This window comes from Triticum dicoccoides, chromosome 7A (assembly GCF_002162155.2).
Source record: "Triticum dicoccoides isolate Atlit2015 ecotype Zavitan chromosome 7A, WEW_v2.0, whole genome shotgun sequence".
In the NCBI taxonomy this organism is placed as follows: domain Eukaryota; kingdom Viridiplantae; phylum Streptophyta; class Magnoliopsida; order Poales; family Poaceae; genus Triticum; species Triticum dicoccoides.
In genome coordinates this window covers 727,076,866-727,096,223 of record NC_041392.1, presented here as the reverse complement: position 1 = coordinate 727,096,223, position 19,358 = coordinate 727,076,866, and the positions used below count along the sequence as shown (strand labels likewise).

Here is a 19,358-nt window from a genome sequence, read left to right as displayed (position 1 = left end):
ATACGGGCCCCAGAATGACAATCTCGTCGACTAGATGAACTAGGACGTGCGTCATGATATTGAAGAACGATGGTGGGAACACCAGCTCGAAACTGACAAGACATGGCGCCACATCACTCCTTAGCCTTGGTGTGATTTCTGGATCGATCATCTTCTGAGAGATTGCATTGAGGAATGCACATAGCTTCACAATGGCTGATCGGACGTTTTCCGGTAGAAGCCCCCTCAATGCAACCGGAAGCAGTTGCATCATAATCACGTGGCAGTCATGAGACTTTAGGTTCTGAAACTTTTTCTCTGGAATATTTATTATTCCCTTTATATTCGACAAGAAGCCAGTCGGGACCTTCATACTGAGCAGACATTCAAAAAAGATTTCCTTCTCTTATTTGGTAAGAGCGTAGCTGGCAGGACCTTCATACTGCTTTGGAGGCATGCCGTCTTTTTTGTGCAAACGTTGCAGGTCCTCCCGTGCCTCAGGTGTATCTTTTCTCTTCCCATACACGCCCAACAAGCCTAACAAGTTCATGCAAATGTTCTTCGTCATGTGCATCACGTCGATTGAAGAGCGTACCTTTAGCTCTTTCCAGTAAGGTAGCTCCCAAAATATAGATTTCTTCTTCCACATGGGTGCGCGTCCCTCAGCGTCATTCGGAACAGCTACTCCGCCGGGACCCTTTCCAAATATTACGTTTAAATCAGAGACCATAGCAAGTATGTGATCACCGGTACGCATGGGGGGGCTTCTTTCGGTGATCTGCCTCGCCTTTGAAATGCTTGCCTTTCTTTCGAAATTGATGGTTGCCTTAGGTACACATCAATTTCGTTGCCGGGTTGCTTAGGGCCTTGGATGAGAACTGGCATCATAATGAACTTCCGCTTCATGCACATCCAAGGAGGAAGATTATACATACATAGAGTCATGGGCCAGGTGCTGTGATTGCTGCTCTGCATGTTCCCCGAAAGGATTAATGCCATCCGCGCTTAAAGAAAACCATACGTACCTTGGGTCACCTGCAAACTCAGCCCAGTACTTTCTCTCGATTTTTCTCCACTGCGACCCGTCAGCGGGTGCTCTCAACTTCCCGTCTTTCTTACGCTCCTCTCTGTGCCATCGCATCAACTTGGCATGCTCTTTGTTTCTGAACAGTCGTTTCAACCATGGTATTATAGGAGCATACCACATCACATTCGCAGGAACCCTCTTCATGCAGGGCTCGCCCCCAACATCACCAGGGTCATCTCGTCTGGTCTTATATCGCAATGCACCGCACACCGGGCATGCGTTCCAATCCTTATACGCACCGCGGGAGAGCATGCAGTCATTAGGGCATGCATATATCTTCTCAAACTCCAATCCTAGAGGGCATACGACCTTCTTTGTTGTGTACGTACTGTCGGGCAATTCGTTATCTTTTGAAAGCTTATTCTTCAATATTTTCAATAGCTTCTCAAATCCTCTGTCAGGCACAGCATTCTCTGCCTTCCACTGCAGCAATTACAGTACGGTACCGAGCTTTGTGTTGCCATCTTCGCAATTGGGGTACAACCCTGTTTTGTGATCCTCTAACATGCGATCGAACTTCAGCTTCTCCTTTTCACTTTCGCACTTTTCCCTTGCATCAACAATGACTCAGCGGAGATCATCATCGGGCACATCGTCTGGTTCCTCTTGATCTTCAGCTTCCTCTTGATGTTCAGCAGCTTCCCCCGTTGCAGCATCACCGTATTCAGGGGGCACATAGTTGTCATCGTCCTTTTCTTCTTCGCTGTCTTCCATCATAACCCCTATTTCTCCGTGTTTGGTCCAAACATTATAGTGTGGCATGAAACCCTTATAAAGCAGGTGGGTGTGAAGGGTTTTCGAGTCAGAGTAAGACCTCGTATTCCCACAGCTAGGGCATGGACAGCACATAAAACCATTCTGCTTGTTTGCCTCAGCCACTTCGAGAAATTTATGCACGCCCTTAATGTACTCGGAGGTGTGTCTGTCACCATACATCCACTGCCGGTTCATCTGCGTGCATTATATATAATTATGTGTGTCAAAAGTAAGAAAATTAGACAAGTATCTATGTAAAGTAAGAATTTTTTTTCAGAAAGAAGATAAGAACAAGAGGGTCACCACGGTGGTCCCGGAGACGAGATTGGCACGGGCGATCGACGGCGGTGAAGACGGGGACGGGGCGTGACGGACCGCTAATATAAACCTAGATAAATCTCGAGAAAAATGGAGCTCAGAGGTCGAGCTTCGAGAGGAGAAAGCTTAAGTAGTGTGGCTCGGGCATTTCATCGAACACCTCATGTGCATAGGAGGTGAGCTAGAGCACCCAATGCCCTCCCCCTCGCCGGCCAGCAAAAAACAGAGCACTGTGGAGTGCTCTACTCGCTGGCGATGGGGTATATATAGGCAACTCATTTGTCCCGGTTCGTGGGTGGAACCGAAACGAAAGGCCATCCTTCTGTCGCGGTTCGTGCCAAGAACCGGGACAAATGGGCCCAGACGAACTGGGACCAATGCCCACGAGGCCCCGGCCGGCCCCTGGGCTCATGAACCGGGACAAATGCCTCCATTGGTCCCGGTTCATGGCAGAACCGGGACTAATGGGCTGGCCAGGCCTGAACGAAAGCCCCCTTTTCTATTAGTGCAACAGCTTACCATGGTTCTGTAGCATCATATGGACGGACCTAAGGGCGAACCCTAGGTGGTGGGATGCAGGAGAGAACAACAGTGACAACTAAATCAAGTCGCATGGGTCAGCCAAGATGGAGCGGTGACCTCAATCTAGATTAAAGGAACATGGTCGCCGACAGCCTCGTAGGTTCCTGCACCGGTGAAGGTAATATACGCCGAGTAGCACTGGTTGCACATCACTGGCAGAGTGGCAGTAACGTCACAATTGCGCAAGTTGGATTGATTCCTTCCTGACACGCTATGTAGTTCCACGATGAGATGCACACGTAGAAAGCTTGATCGATTAATCCGAGAAGGTCCTGAACATGCACGTACACATCCTTCTGATCTAGCACATGCACTTGAACTCTTTAAAAATTCCATTAGATTGTAGGCGAGAAAAGAGCAAGAACGCTGGCTCTATTGCCCTGAACATCCGGGATACAGCCTCCTGATCGAACGTGCACTTCAAATCGACCAAAAACCAAAACAAAAATCTCATTAGATTGTGGGAGAGAAAAGAGGCGTAGGAGGAAAGCTGGCTCAGTTGACCTGTAGATGCACTTATACAGTATCCTTATTCCTAATAGATCGTCCACTTCAACTCTAACAAAGAAAAGTCCCTTAGATCATGAGAGAACAAAAAAGTTGAAGGAGGAAAGCCAGCCATGGCGGCAGCTCCTAGAGCCTAGAGATAGAAATTGAGGAGGACCTGGAGACAGATTGAACAGATAGGTCGGGTGGATAAAAAAATGTGTTTTTACATGAAGTGGAGAGGAGATTGATAATTCGGCCGTGGCCCTTCGGACTCCATAGGAACATTCAGGTGAAACCAATCAATCTGATTCCATTTTCATGTAAATAGAGTCCAACCGTGAAACGACTATGTGAGTTCGCTGCAAAAAAATTTGCGTCGGTTAATCTACACCGTAATAATTCGGTCCCACCAGATTAACGGCTCCTATTTTCTAATTAACGTGGTAATTTTCAGGGAGGCTATAATTAGTATAAGTATAGATATAGATATAGATATAGATATAGATATAGATAGATAGATATAGATAGAAGATATAGATATAGATATAGATAGATAGATAGATATAGAAGTATAGATATAGAAGTGTAGATAGATATAGATATAGATGGAGACTTGCCAGACCTAGATAAGTATGACGAGACTAGCTTGGGAGGTTCAACCAAGGTCATCATTAAGAAACTCAGCTGATTTGGTTAGTTCACCTAACCAAACGAATCTGCAGCTAGCTAGTGGTAGTTAGCTATATTAACTCAATCAACGTTGTCACTGCATGCAGAGCCATTTCAGGAACTGAGCAAAATGACAGGAACACAAAGATCGATATATATACATCAAAATTGCATATAGATATCCTTTCGAAAGGATAGGAAGATGGATCTAATTTATAGATTTTTGTAGCGTTAACACCAACGAACTCTTTATGGTATCACTATGCTCCCTCCGTAACAGTCACTAATCATAACCAATACAGTTAAGCAGAAACTTGTACAAATAGCTAGTAGAGTATTACACTATTATATGAGCAAGTATGGAACCGGCAAGATGAAATTACAATGGCAAGTAGTTCAAAAATGGAAAAAAAGGGAAATAAACAGAGCCCTTCACTCAACTAATTAAACACATATCACAATGATGCCAATGTAGAAGAAAAGTGTATTACACAAATGAATCTAGACGTACTGGATCTTGAGCTAGTATGGTAAAAACACAAAGGGGAACAAACCAAACTGCTATGATTGATGACCCTTCAGGACGAAGGTGGTGGTTGCTCCAGCTTCACGACAGGCTTCTTTTCTTTCGGGTGCTCCTCGGCAAGCTGGTGATCGAGTTCTTGCTTCAGTGCTTGGGCGCTGGAGCCGTTAACTAGCACGACTTCCTTGAGTTCTTCTAGGTTTCCCAGGCCACTGAACTCATAAGGCGGTGACCCACCGTAGCAGTCAACCTTGAGCAGCTCAAGTTTTTTCATTGTCCATGATCCAAAAGTCACACTCACAGGTAAACTGTTGGAGCAGGAAATCTCGAGAATCTTGACCTTTTTGTAGGAGTCATCCTCGAATCCATTCACCATGACACAGAAGTTGAGGGGACGATCTTGATGCTGCTTAACACGAAGAATACATAGTTCTGGAAGCCCGCCAACAAACCTTATGACATCTTCTGGGAAAGACGCCATCTCCAGCTCCAGCTTTGTGAGCTTTCCAAACTTTACAGGCTGCTCCCCCTCCCATTTCGGCAACTTATCTTCAAGCCCATACAGTTTAAGGCTCCGAAGGTTTGTACAAGGCAGGGAGATCATGTCATCCAAGCATCTTTGACTGTTGTTGTCCTTACTGATGAAGCAACAATCTCGCGTGGTGTCCTTGTTGAGTGAAACTGACAAGGACTCCAGATGGGCATGATCTTCGATTGCAGAGAAAAAATTGCTGCTGTTCTTCCCGTTGATGCCAAACACCCCGAGCTTGCGCAACTGGGTGAGCTTCTTGAGCTCTTTCACAGTATTCTTTGCACCTGAAGCAGTGATGTTGACAACACCAAGGGTGTGCAACGCAGTCAGTTCCCCAATCTTTGTAGGCACCTCAACACTGATTGTAGGATGATGACATCTGCAGAACTCAGGCAACCAGCTGCAGCTGCTGGATGAAACGGCTCGTTCAATGCCCATGGTGCGGTTGCCGGCACGAATATACTGCAGTTTGTGTAACTTGGTGATCTTCTTTGGCAGGGTGGTTATTGAGGTGCCCCTCACATCGAGTGTCTGGAGCTGCCTCAGATGATGTAATGAACCTGGTAGATGGTTGATCTCAGTGTGCCCTCGCAATGAGAGGAACTTGAGCCGACGCAACCACTCAAATATCTTGTCAAGATCACCATCATTTAAAGCCTCTGCATTCTCTAGATCAAGCACACGAAGCATCTTCATACTTTCAGAGATGAAGAATGACTCCCACACTCCAAACACTGTTAGTGACCGTAGCCGAGAGAAGTCCATGCTTGCAAACACAATTTCATCTCTTTTCCACTTTTCCAATATGACAAGGTGACGCCCGTTGCGTTGGGTTGTTAGTGCACATTTTCCACTCAATTCGAACACAAGATTCTCTTCCATTCGCCGTGACACGACGTACTCTCGAATGAAACCATTCACCTGGCACATAACCATCCTAACTTCGTCCACACTGAATGCACAGCTGTCGACGGATGATATCTGCTGGATTATGCTCAATTCAAGGAGCTTAGAGAAGTGTTTCTCCCCATTCTCCTCCGCAGATTCATTGTCACTGTCCCTGGAGTAACCCTCTGCAATCCACCGCCTTACCAGTCGTCTTCGCCGGATGGTTTGATCTTGAGGAAAAATCGACAGGTAGAAGATACATGGCTTGAGTGCATCAGGACAAGTACGGAAGTAAGAGTGCATCCAGCCAAATAAATCTTGCAGATTATCATACTCCAGGTCGGTCTCCAGACGGTGCATAAATTTTTGATTCAAAGAATTAATAATTTCCATCCTTCTGTTTGTCTTCGTGGCCAGTAATCCAGCTATAGCAGATATTACTTTGGGAAGACCGCCACACTTTGAAATAAGGTCTTTTACATCCGCCTCCTGATCCTTCAAAGGGTATGTTGAACTCTTCTTAAGTACCTGCATATATTGTTAAAAGGATTTGATTAGCTAGAGTAAATGAGCTAGCATTAGGAGTAAACATCAATTACATCTGATAAGGAGTACATAAAATGTGAGCGCTCTACAAAAACACACGCTTCTATTCCAAATTAATGATTGTTGAGTACACATAGTTTTGAGAGTAAATGCAAAAGTTATTCAATATTCATGTATGAATGCCCGAATTATAAATGCTGAATTGCCAGTTATAAATAAATAAAGCAGGGAAACGAGGAAAAACATCATCACCTAACTAATACAAGGATTATTCATTTGCTAGAGAACCGAAAAATAATATGGAATATCATATACATGACACATGCTATTTTCATGATCTCCAACACACAAATGAGTTGAACACTAGAACTATAATTCTGTAAAACCTTACAAAAGAGCAATGATTTTGTGAACATATGATGCTGAAAATGTTCTCTGGAGGCTTGATTCCTCCACAAATTAAAAGCAAACTATGACCGACATTTAATAAGACTGACATATGCAGTTTCTTGGTCTCCCCAGGTGATTGAAGAAAATTAGCTCGTTAGATGATTGCCCAAGAAAAAAAAACATACCTGCTTTTTGAAGAGATCAAAGGCCGCATCAGCTTCTAGAGCCTTGACATTAAACACAAGTTCTTCTTTATTTGTGCAATATTCAGCAATGGTTGGATCGGTTGTTATAACAATGACAACACTCTTTAAATGTTTGGATACCAAGGCAGCTTGTATCATGTCCCAGTCCTTTGTGGACCGGAGATCGTCGATAACTATGAGGCACCAACCTTTTTTCAGAAGACGGTGACACTCTTCAGTTGGATCTTTCTCCGAATGAAAATCTGAAAGCAAGTTAAGATACAAGTCTCTAATATTAAATGGATGGGATACATCCACCCAATAATAATCCTCATAGTTTCCACCCTGAAGCTGAAGTACTGTGTCATAGAACAAGTTTTTGACAAGTGCTGATTTCCCAACTTGAGCTATACCCCACACGGACATCACTGGGAGAGAATTGACACGTGCCTGAGCTAGACATTTAACAAGTTCAGTCATTCGTGCCTCACGTCCAACAAGGGCATCATTCTTCTGCTTCCATTCATCTGCTTCCTCTCTAAGTGACATTATTTTCTTCTCTCTAATTATTTTCTCGAGAGAAGCCATTGGTTCTTTGCCTTTATCTTCACCGCCATCAGAACCCTATATGCATGTATATAATGATATTAGAGCCAGGAAAGGACACATATATAGACAAGTGGGGGAAATTTCCTGGCTAGCTTACCATTGGGTTCTTGTCTTTAGCCCCATCGCCTTGAGAGGCCTGCGGGTTGGAAGATAGATTAACAGTCAAATACTTTAAAGAGAGGCAAGTCATATATACATAGAAAACTTGGGACTATTTTCTTAGCTAGCTTAAGGCAAGGGAATGATGTCAAAAATTTGTAGGTCATAAAGGGCTTGTGAATGAGGTGATGTCATGTTAATTTACGGTTGTCACGTGGGATAACCGATGACTTCTAAAAGAGGGAATTAAAAGCACACTTATAAGTTCCCTCAAATAAAACATGGTCTCACATCACTTAAGAATTTAAGACAAGATTTGTTATATGTGATACTACTAGTTTTCCTAAGAAATTCTGTAATGATAGTACTAATTGTCTATAACATAACATGGTAAGAGGAACATCCATTAGTTTTTTTGTAGATTCCGGTCATGTATATATCCATTCTATTAGACTATAGTATTGGTCTGTCTGGTGAGAACTAATGTCTTTAAATATGCATAACATGTTTGTGTCCTTTATAGTTCAACTAAAGATTAACATGTGGGCCTAAAAAGAATTTTTTTCAGATACAAAGATCTACTAGTTATGACTTGTTTAGTTATAATTACGAATAGCTAACATATTTGTTTGTTTAGACATGAATATGTAGAACTGGCGCAGTTGAGGTATGATTATTATCTCTATTGTTTATGATATGCTTAGGTACATTGATGTATACCTAATAAGTGTGATCTATTTATGTTTGTTTATGTACATTGATATGCTCCGTCCTGGTTTATTGGTCCCCTTTGTAATTTGTGCTAAATTTTGACCAATGATTTAACTGACAAAATATTAGTGCATGTCAACAAAATTATATCGTTGGATTGTATTTGAACATAGTTTTCAATTATATAATTTTTGGTGACATGCATGAACACTTTGTTAGTTAAATTTATGGTCAAAACTTGGCACGAAATACAATGGGGACCAATAAACCAGGACGGATGTAGTAGATGTAACAGGCCTGTCTATTTAGGTATTGTTATGTACATCATTGTGATCTATTAATAAAGAGATGGTCCACCAAAATTGAGGACCCGGTGTTTTGTTTTTTGTGCGAATTTGTAGCACATCATTATATAGTAGATAGATATTAATAATAGCAGAGAAGTTGGACGGGATGCATGCTTCCCAGAATATCATCTATTAGAGAATATATTTATTACGGCATAAGTAGGTTTGTCACCTGAAAATGAAAATAACATATTCTCTTGAAATTTTGTACGTATTGTTAATAATTTTTCACACACACATCAATGATCAAGCTGTGCATTAAAGGATGTGGCTGGTTCGATAACCAAAATTAACACATAATTTTAACCAAATGTGTTTTATTATAATTTTAGAAAACTTCTTTTAATAGTAATTCTGTCAGGAACAAGTATCCGCAAAATCCTTGTTGGATGAGAACGGTTGCAAGAGATGCATTATAAGTTGTTTATAGAAAAAGGTCTGAATATTTTTCGCATAAACACGGTTTTCCGGTTTTCGGAGAACTAAGATTTACTTATCCTTATAATTTGTTACACTAACCAAATAAAGTTTTAGAATTACAATTGTAATCGTGTTTAGGCAAAACTGATTTACTAAAATCCAGGTATCCAAACAACCCCTGAAAATTATTAAAAAAAAGATTTACTGGAAGTAATTGATGGCATTTTAAGCTTAATTACCTTGTAGAGGGCACAAATGGAGTGCTCATCCGAGAACTTTCGAAGCTCCACCACCTGGTATGAGTGTCCGATGCACAAGGTTGCTATCTCGGATTGCTGCGTCGACACGATGATCCAGCTGCCATTCATGGTGTCAGGAAGGAATGCCCGGATAGCATCCCAATCTACCATGTGTGACAGGCCTTCCAAGACGATGAGGTACCTCTTCTCGTTGAATAGCTGCTCAAACTCACTTAAGAGATCTTGTTGAGTGGCTTCCATCTTCTCAAAGACATCCCTGCCTATGGTTCCTCTTTGCTCCATGCAAGAGGTTGCATGGAACTGAGCCATCATGTTGCGCATGAATTGGTGCGGATTGAAAGGATGCATGATTTTCACCCAGGAGCGGAAGGGGAATTCTTGGCATATCTCTGTGTGGTTGTAGGTCTTCCTGATGATGGATGTCGTCCCGTGGTCGCCAGCTGCACCCCAAACCGAGATGACTTGAAGGCCATTGTCGTGGTCCTGCTTCTTCTTGGAGATGAGCCGGGTGAGGTCGCTGAATCCTTGCTGCCTCTTGGTGGCACCTCTTGCCTCGGCGAGCATGTCAGCCGTGGTTGCAGCGACGATGGCGGCGCTTGATGCCATCGGCTCCTGCTGCAGGATGACGGGCTTGGATCCCGTGTCGCTGATGAGGCTGTAGCGTGTGTTCCTAGTGCTCACATCCTCCACCCTCGCCTTGAGCTGCTCGATCTCGCCGGCCGCCTCGTCCAGCGGCAACGGCAGCGCCATGCACCAGGACGGGACGACGCGCCACCACCACCTGTTCTTCATGTCGAGGTGGATGACGAGCTCGATGCAGTCTTCCACATCGTACGCCAGCTCGCGGATCTGCCTCACCCACGTTATCACCACCTTGTTCTCTAGGCGCTCCTCGTCGGCCACCTTGAGGAACGAGTGCATCATTTCGAACTCGCCGGTGATGAACACCAGGTTGCGCTGCGCGCTCTGCCGAAGCTTGGCCTCTTCTTCGATGGCCACCTGGGCCTTGGTCAACGCCCCCTCCACCACTGACTTGGCCAACCCAACAACCAGGTCTGCCATGTCTTTCTCTCTGTCTCAGTTCAATGGGTGGCTGTTTTCTTGTGCCTGATATGCTAGCAGCAGTAGCAGTGCTGGACTCCCACATCGACTGAGCATTCTCTTAAAGGGGATCACTTAGACCGATCGATCATCTATGAGCCAACTAAGCTAACATTGGACATTTGTTTACAAAGACTTAGGACTAGATTTTGAGGTCAAGTCTTCTTCCGGGTAAATAAGAGCGGATGCATTGCTAAAAAAACGAAATTCCTCTCACTGATACTCCCTCTGTAAAGAAATAGTATGTCTTTAGGGAGGGAGTACATCATACAAGGCGGATGCAGACAAATTTAATCTTTGCCTCCAAGCTCTGCCCTCATTGCTCATTTGCTGTATGCGTGGAGTGTTGGGGATGTGGTTGCTCCTGTACCTGCTGTATCAGGCCTTGGGTGTGTTGTGTGGTGGTGTGGTCTGGTGTTGTGTGGTTTCCGTTGCTTGTACCGATGTTCGTTGCTTTATAATATAAAGCGGGGGAAATCCTTTTTCGGTAATTTAATCTTTGGACTAAAGTATGGGGGCCTAAAACAGACTGAAAAAAACTGTGCACACGCAGCAAGTGGCATGACGGAGACACCAATGAGGGTTTCCCTCCATGCCAAGCTAGTCCTGAATGTCTCATAATATCGTAACTTTTTTTTAAGTAATATCATAACATTGCGAGGTTTCTGACATACTGGCTCTCCGTATAATTATGAGCTTCTTAATTTTCGGTACAAGGGAAGCGCATGGAAGGCACTAGATGGAACCTGCATGCCGCCTTACCGGTGACATGTCATGCATATGGAGAGGGGAAACGATTGTCTGGCTGGTGTGAATTAATAGATGTTGGATAAGCACGCATACGCTCTGTGAGAACGCTTGTGTAGGTGTTTGTGTTTCCTTTATTGAGTTGGCGCATACGTAGACGTTAACGTGTTGTCATGGCAGGTAGTACGTCGATCCACAGCATCGACGACTATGAGATTTGAACCGAAGTTCAGATGGTTCGTACCGTTCGTGCTACTATCAATGGTGCTTGAGGACATTTGCATGCATGGTAGAAAAGCTCGGCAAATTCCATGGCACTCGGTTCTCGAGTATGTATGCATTAGGCTGGCTATAGTGGGGTAACATAAGTAGTATCATGCACTTGAGACTCGCAAACATGCTTATGTGGCAGGGAATTAAAGAAGAAAGAGATAGTTATAGTAACATAGGTAGATACCGTAACATAATAAATGTGATGCTACTATGTGTCATGCATGGTAATAAATGAGACCACCTACTCCCTCCGTCCGCGAATACGTGTACATCTAGCTTTTGCTCTAAGTCAAAGTTTTAAAATTTTGACCAACTTTATAGAAAATAGTAGTAACATATATGACATCAAATTGATATATTATGAAAGTACATTTCAAAACGAATCTAGTGATACTAATTTGGTGCCATAAATGCTTTTACTCTTTTCTAGAAAGATGGTCAAAGTATTAAAACTTTGACTTAAGACAAAAGCTAGATGTACACTTATTCACGGACGGAGGGAGTATGATACTAATCTATAATACTATGCACTATAGAGGTAGTAATATAGACTAGTAACATATGCATATTACTCCCTCGGTCCCAAAATTCTCGTCTTAGATTTGTCTAGATACGGATGTACCTAATACTAAAACGTGACTTGATACATCCGTATTTAGACAAATCTAAGACAAGAATTTTGGGACGGAGGGAGTACTAGTCTAAGTTACTCCATGACTAGCCTTAGCCCAATGATCTTGTGTGACTATACACTCTAGTCTATAAATAACTCAAGGATCGATAGATCTCGAACTGATAAGCATGGATAGTTGCCCAATTGATTCGACCAATGAAACAACTACTAGTACATGTTGGAACCTTGCATTATTGCATCCATAGTACAAATCAATATCATGACTGTTCAGAGTTGTCATTGAAAATTAATGAATCAAACAAGCTTGATACTAGTGCAGATGTGACATGCAGATACATATTCATTGCTACGAACGGGGCATTAGCTATTCCACACTTCACTGTCTCGGTGGGATCAACAGACGATTAATTAAGTCGGTGATGAATCGAAATCTGATCGAGACGAATCTCACCGACGACTTTCGTAGCTCAGCTATCATCCTTTACGAGTAATTATACATCGCGATTCATCCATTAGGAGGAGCACACACATGTTGCATAAGCATGCACATGCTCTGTGAACGTATACATAGGTGTTTTTTTTTCTTCTTTCTTAAGTTGGCGGTATGTTTTGACATACTCCCTCCATTCCACAATGTAGTGCGCCTGCGCTTTTCGAGATTCAATTTTGACCATAAATTTAATCAACGAGACCGATTGCGGTGGGAGAAAAAAAATTATACTATTGAATTTATATTTTTTATATGAATTCAATGATATAATTTTTGCTCCTGCCGTAGTCGGTCTAGTTGGTTAAACTTATAGTCAAATTTAGATCTTAGGAAGTGCGGGCGCACTACAGTATGGAATGGAGGGAGTATATATTATGATGGTAGGTAGTACCACGATCCGCATAGTAGACGACTATGAGGTTGAACTGAAGGCCAGATGGCTCGTTCAGATAGTGCTACTCCTAACGGTGCTTGGGGAATTTGCATGCACGGTAGAAAGGCTCAATGAATTCCTTGGCACTCGGTTCTCGAGAGTGTATGAATCAACTCAATGATCTCGTATACTCTCTTCCTTACAGTTTATAGAGCTTAATTAAAAAATCTCACCAATGAAGGTAGTTGGTGGGTGGTGGAATAATTTTTTTAGTTTACAAAAGTGCTCAATTAATGTGCTTGTTTTTCTAAGAGAATTGTGTTTACCAAATGAATTAATTATGATGCATACATGCATGATAAAAACTTTTACATTCATTCATGAGTTTTCTTTTCATGAACACACAAGAGGTGTGTCTTCCGTATTAAGGTGGGGAGGGGGAAAAGACAATACAAGATCCTTTACAAAGCCGCGCCCGTAGGCGAGCATCCACCTTACAAACAGAAACTAATCATATCTCACATCATCTTCTACTGTTCCACAAACCCTAGCTAGCTTCCACATCTCAAATTCGGAGTGAATTCTACCGACTACAGCAGATTCCACCGTCCCGATGCTATCAAACACACGGCTATTCCTTTCCAACTAGAGCAACCTTAGCTTGCAACAGACCAGCGAGTTGATTTCCTTTCTTTGCTCACTTGACAGTGATGAGCTTAGCCGCGGCCACCATGCACTTAGTTCGCCATCTGCGCACGACGTGAAATGTTGCAATCTGCCAGGGAGCAACACCGAAAACCAGACCTGCCGAGCGAAGGGGCAGCCCAGCAGAAGATGGTTCGCTGTCTCCTGCGCCTGGCAGCACATCACGCATTGGGGTGGGTGCTGCATATTTCTCTTGGCAAGGCGATTGACGGTCCAGAGACGATTATGTAGAGCCAGCCAGACAAAATCTTGACTTCCAAAGGCGCCCAAGAGGACCAAAGCTCCACCATGCCCGGAAAGAACTCTCTGCCGGCAAAGAGGGCGGCGTAGGCCGTCTTCGCGGAGAACTTTCTGTTCGAGGCCAACCGCCACCTGAAGCTGTCCAGATTTTGCTGAATCACAACGTGATGAAGAACGTTCCAGAGGTTCATGATCTCCGCAAGGGCCTGCACAAAGGGAGTATATCCAGTCGTTCATTGATAAGTTTTCTTTTAATCTTGCATCTAGTGATTTAATGCACCTTGAAATCTGAACATATGATGAGAAGCAATGAAACTGAGACTTATAAAATAATATTTTTAGATAAGCCCTACAAATCAGAAGGGAGGAAGTAACTATACTCTCTGGTCTATACACGGTATGGTCTAAGCTCACTCAAGGATCAATAGTTTTCAAACTCATAAGCATGCATGCGTCAGGGTTGCCCAGTCAAATTGACTGGCCCAGTAGCAAAGCATCAACTATCAGTATACTGCTGCTACACATGTAACGAATCTTGAATTATTGCATCTATAGTATAAATTAATGTCGTGACTGTTTAGATGCGTCATTGAAAATTAATGAGTCAAATGAGTACTGCAGTGTGGATTTTTTTCCATAAAGGATGAATTTTATTGGCTCAAATAAAGCATCAAGAGGATACATCACACTGGACACACCCGGCCTCTGCATAACTAAGATGCACACAACCAATTCAACACACACGTGAAAACACACCAACAACTAGCAAAGTCATAAGACCAAAAGCTATGTGCAGGTGTGGAAAAAGAGAAAAGGAAACAACAAATAAGCCCCAAAGCGATCAAATGAACGACCAACAAACTACAACTGAGGCCATATCCGCAGCAACCATTGGCAACACATGGATTACGAGGATCTTCAACAGCAACACCTTCAGGAAGGAAGCGACACTCAAGCGACGCCGTCATCAGATCCAACCACAAAGGCCGGTATCAAAGTTTTCACTCTAAAGAATCAGTTCGAATATATCCGAGCAATGCTTTCAACAAGGTAACGTCGTAAAAAAACATCATCATTGCCAGGAATAACCACACGGGGCTTTCGCCCCGAAGCTCGAGAGCGGGTGCACGCAGCACCATCCAAATCTCACATGTGTTGTCTCCATCGCTTTTCCGCTATCCCAGCAGCTACAATAGAACCACCGCTACTGCAGTGTGGATTTATCATGCAGATACATATTCATTGCAACGAACGAGGCATTTGTTGTTTAACGCTTGACGTTCTTGATGGAATCAACAGACAATTAATTAAGTCTATGATTGATGGAGATCTGTATGACTATGTCTCCGATCGAGACACATGGCCAAACTATCGTATACTTCATCCGTTTTTAAATATAAGTCTTCCTTGAGATTTCAATATAGACTATATACAGACGTATATAGACGTAGTTTAGAGTGTAGATTCACTTATTTTGCTTCATATGTAGTTTATATTTGAATCTCTAAAAAGACTTATATTAAGAAATGGAGGGAGTATATATATAGATCGAGACACATGGCCAAACTATCATATATGTACATATCCGTTAGGAGTACGTATACATCGTGGAGCTCAGCTCAAGTGTTCCGTTGTTCCGAATATCCAAACTTGTAGAACTAGTACATCCCTACAACGTAATTAATTATGCCCATGATATTATCCCTCCCCTTGGCAAAATCTGTTTCAAGATTTCTCGGCCTTAAGAAAATCAAGTGTAGTTGTTTCTATCCTTCAGTCATCAGTCACTTGATTTTACCATTGACATAAAATAAAGCATCAATAGAATACAAACATAACAAGCGTACATACGCAACTAAAAAAATGAGCATACGTACAGCTTCTTCATGACTAGGATGCACACGATAAATTTTAAAATGGTCCCTCTTACCTTCTCTTTTTACATGTGAGATAAAAAAGTTAAGAGTTAATCGGGCCACTAACTAAATGAGATCAACGACTCAGATCTATTTTATACTCTTATCTCTCATGTGAAAAGAGGAGGTAAGAAAGTACATGTTAAAACTGCTCGGATGCACACAAATAACGCCAACACCTGAATCATGTCGACAAGTATAGTAACATCATACAAGACTGAAACTATGCCTAGCCAGAGGAAAAAAATTGGAGTGATCAAAACAATGATCAACGATCCCTTGACATTACGAGCACAACGAGAATGGTTCTCCAACGGCAATGTCTCTTGCAAGGGAATGCCACTCAAGCATTATCGTCGCTAGATTCAACCACCGAATGTCAAATCGTGCATTCTCATCCCCAAGATCAGGTTTGTGCAAATCTGAGCAATGCTTTCAACAAGGTAATGATGCAAAAACACTTTCATTACCAAACCTAGGATTTTCACCCTCGAGCCGAGACCTGGTATTCGAGAAGCACCATCAAATCAAAGTCATTTGTTGTTGTCTCCACCACCTTATGTTATCTCAATAACTACACATGTAACACGGTGAGATGCCACACAACTAAAGACCATGCTTGCACAAGCAACCAATTAAGCCGTGGCAACAGTCGGTCGCCACCAAATGCTCCAATTGGTGAAGGTCGCCGTCAGACATGCGACGAAGATTGACGAGGTTGAAAGTCATCGGCACGACCAAAAATCCTAATTTGGGGCGCTTTGTAGTCCTGCACCATCGTCTTGCTTTCGCGTGCTTGCATGGGGTAGTAGAATCGACCCGCTAACATACTCGCCATAGCCATCAGGCTTGAAGGTCCTAGACCCTCCAGCCCGTCGGGGCAACGGCCTAGAAGTGCAGGAGACAGCACCACCCGAGTGTGGAAGCATGGACCACCTCATTGGGATGCATAAGGTTCCCATGTACAAGCAGATGAGATCGCGACCACCGACACCTCGCCACTAGAGACCATCGACACAATCGAATACACTGTTTATGTCATTGTACAATCATACCGTCTACCTCAAGCCGCCACCCATAGAATGCAACTCGCGGAAGGCTACTATAGCATAGCAGAGTGCTAGAGCTCTCCTGGCCGCCACCTACATCAACTTGTATCAGGGCTTAGTCTGGCCACTAGTCTCTAGCAGCTGAGAAGGCTGGGAGGACAGGGAGGTAGAGGCGGCGACTTAGGGTTTGGGTGGTGGCGGCGGCTGTGCGTAGACTTCTTTTCTTCCGTGGTTGCAATTGATTCTTTGTGTGTGTTTGTGTGGATGTGTGTTCCTAGCGTCAATCACTTACATTAGCTACATAAAAAACATGGAAAATATTTAAACCGTACTCCCTCCATTCATAATTATAATTTGTTTTAGATATTTCAATATAGACTACATACGGACTGGAATGAGTGAACCTAGTGGTAGTTCAACTGTGCTACCTATGGACTGGACTACATGTTCAATTGTGCACTCGCAATTGACATGATTTTTCCATTCAAAGGGTAAATACGGAAACAAACCCAAATGGTAGTTCAAATGTAAGTATGCACAAGTTTGAAGTAAAATGATACAAACATAATTGAACATGACATGTTTGTGTTTTTAGGGAATATACCGGTACAGATTGAATATACACAAGAGTATATTCAACAATGGATTTGTCAAACATGGCCTTCAAAAAGACTACCAAGCGTCTTCTCCGCATCTTTGTGAAATTACATCATCTCAAAACATGTGTCACTCTGCTTCCATAGCTCATCTGCCTTTCAGATTGTGTTGAGCCTGTCAACAATTTCCTCTATGGAAGGCCTATTTTTCTGATCAATCTGCACACATTCTAGCCCAGTTTTTATGCATGCATGTACTTGATGGAGGCATTCTGAATCCAACGATGAGTACTTGGATGCTATGTGTTCTGCTGTCCACTTTCTACGTATCTGTATGCAGAATTAAAATTATGATTATTAACTAGTGATAATATACAAACAATAAACATAGCCTACTAAGTTTCATCCTCAAAATTAAACAATAAAGTAATTTATTTTCTTACTTTATCAATGTAACTCCTTGAGGCACGGTCCTCCATTTTGCCACGACTCTTCTCCCCTGTGGTGATTTGTATTATCATTACACCTAAACTATATATGTCTGTTTGAAATGACATGGCATTGCGAGTGTCGTTTATATATTCTGGAGCCATGTATCCACTGAATATTATTGGCACCGAGAGTTAGAATGAATTACAAAGAGGTGAAACCGTCATTTACAACAATAAAGGAACAAACTAATAATGTCAAAATTTGTGATTAGCTTACCATGATTCCTTTGTGATCTGTTCATGGCTAAAGATTCTGGAGAGTTCAACATTGGCAATTTTGGGCACCATTGTTTTATCCAACCATATATTTTTCAGGTTAAGATCCATATGGGTAATGGGATTATTATCTAACTGCTTGTGTAGAAAAAGTAAACCCTGGCAAATCCCCTTGATTATTTTGAAGCATGTGTTCCAGTTGTTACTAGGTTCAGTCGAAGAAGAATCCTCCGTCTCTTCAGTCCCTGTATATATCAGGGTAAAAGCTAAAGAAATTAGAAGATAAAGAATGTAAACACGTCCAAACTCCTAAATTCCAAGTCATGCAAACATCAAGGGAATTAATTAAGAAGAGAATTTCCAAGGTGTGTTAGGTACCAAAAAGATGCTGTTGAAGGTTCTCATCGGGAGCAAATCCATAGCAGAGTAACCTTTCTGTACTGTTCTGGTGTGTTTCATTGCAGAACCCAACCAACTCTACAATGTTTTCATGTTTAAGCCCCACAATACTCTGAACCTGATTCTCAAAATCGTCACGTGGAATTTCTTCGCTTTGCTCAAGTTTCTTCACAGCAATCTTTTTGTTAGAATCTGGCAGAGTTCCCTGTTTGATCATTTAAGTTCTACATATTAGCATCTATTTGATCATCAAACTTTTGAGAAAGACAAAAAAATATGAGGAAAAAAGATCGAACCTTATAAACTGTTCCAAATGGATCTTTACAGAATATTTGGGAGAAACAATTCGTAATTTTTTCCAGAAACATGAATGGAAATTTCTTTGATAATTCGGGGCTGGAGCTGCTTCCTTCGGTTTTCTCTTCAGTTGCCATTTCTGATGATCTAAGAAAGTAAGGGAGATGCGAAGGAGCAGCCTATTATTGGATTTGCTACTTCTTCTCATTAGCAAAACACGACAGTTGTTTTAAAACAGGATCCTAAAATAAGTATGGGATATTTTACGAAATAACATCTGAAAACAGCCAGATCTTGCATAAACTAATCAGGAACCTTGAGATCTAGGAAGACTGACCGTAAGCAAGTTGGGAAGAGAAGACACCGTCCGCGCCTGCCTGCGCAGCTTCTTAAAATTAGGAGCTAACCTTGTGTGCGTCTGTGTGTGTGTGTGTGTGTGTG

At 42.4% G+C, this 19,358-nt stretch overlaps 2 protein-coding genes across 6 annotated transcripts; both read right to left on the bottom strand.

Annotated features, from left to right (window-relative positions):
- Window positions 1–4,180: 4,180 nt before the first annotated feature.
- On the bottom strand, window positions 4,181–10,471 carry LOC119330185 (disease resistance protein Pik-2-like). Its single transcript, XM_037603305.1, has 4 exons — window positions 9,370–10,471; window positions 7,651–7,689; window positions 6,945–7,568; window positions 4,181–6,351 (listed from the first exon to the last, which is right to left on the bottom strand). Exons 1-4 carry the CDS (start codon window positions 10,450–10,452, stop codon window positions 4,459–4,461), a joined length of 3,639 nt encoding a protein of 1,212 aa, XP_037459202.1. The 5' UTR covers window positions 10,453–10,471; the 3' UTR covers window positions 4,181–4,458.
- A 6,996-nt stretch (window positions 10,472–17,467) lies between these two features.
- Window positions 17,468–19,358, bottom strand: LOC119330184 (cysteine-rich receptor-like protein kinase 26). 5 transcript variants are annotated; one of them, XM_037603299.1, is made up of 6 exons: window positions 19,255–19,358; window positions 18,917–19,159; window positions 18,600–18,825; window positions 18,223–18,466; window positions 17,958–18,114; window positions 17,468–17,844 (listed from the first exon to the last, which is right to left on the bottom strand). In XM_037603299.1, the coding sequence occupies exons 2-6, from the start codon at window positions 19,052–19,054 to the stop codon at window positions 17,674–17,676; spliced, it is 936 nt and encodes a 311-aa protein (XP_037459196.1). In that variant the 5' UTR covers window positions 19,055–19,159; window positions 19,255–19,358; the 3' UTR covers window positions 17,468–17,673. The 5 variants fall into 5 exon arrangements, with proteins under 5 accessions (XP_037459196.1, XP_037459198.1, XP_037459197.1 ...); XM_037603301.1 differs by having other exon boundaries at window positions 18,917–19,117; XM_037603300.1 differs by having other exon boundaries at window positions 18,917–19,064.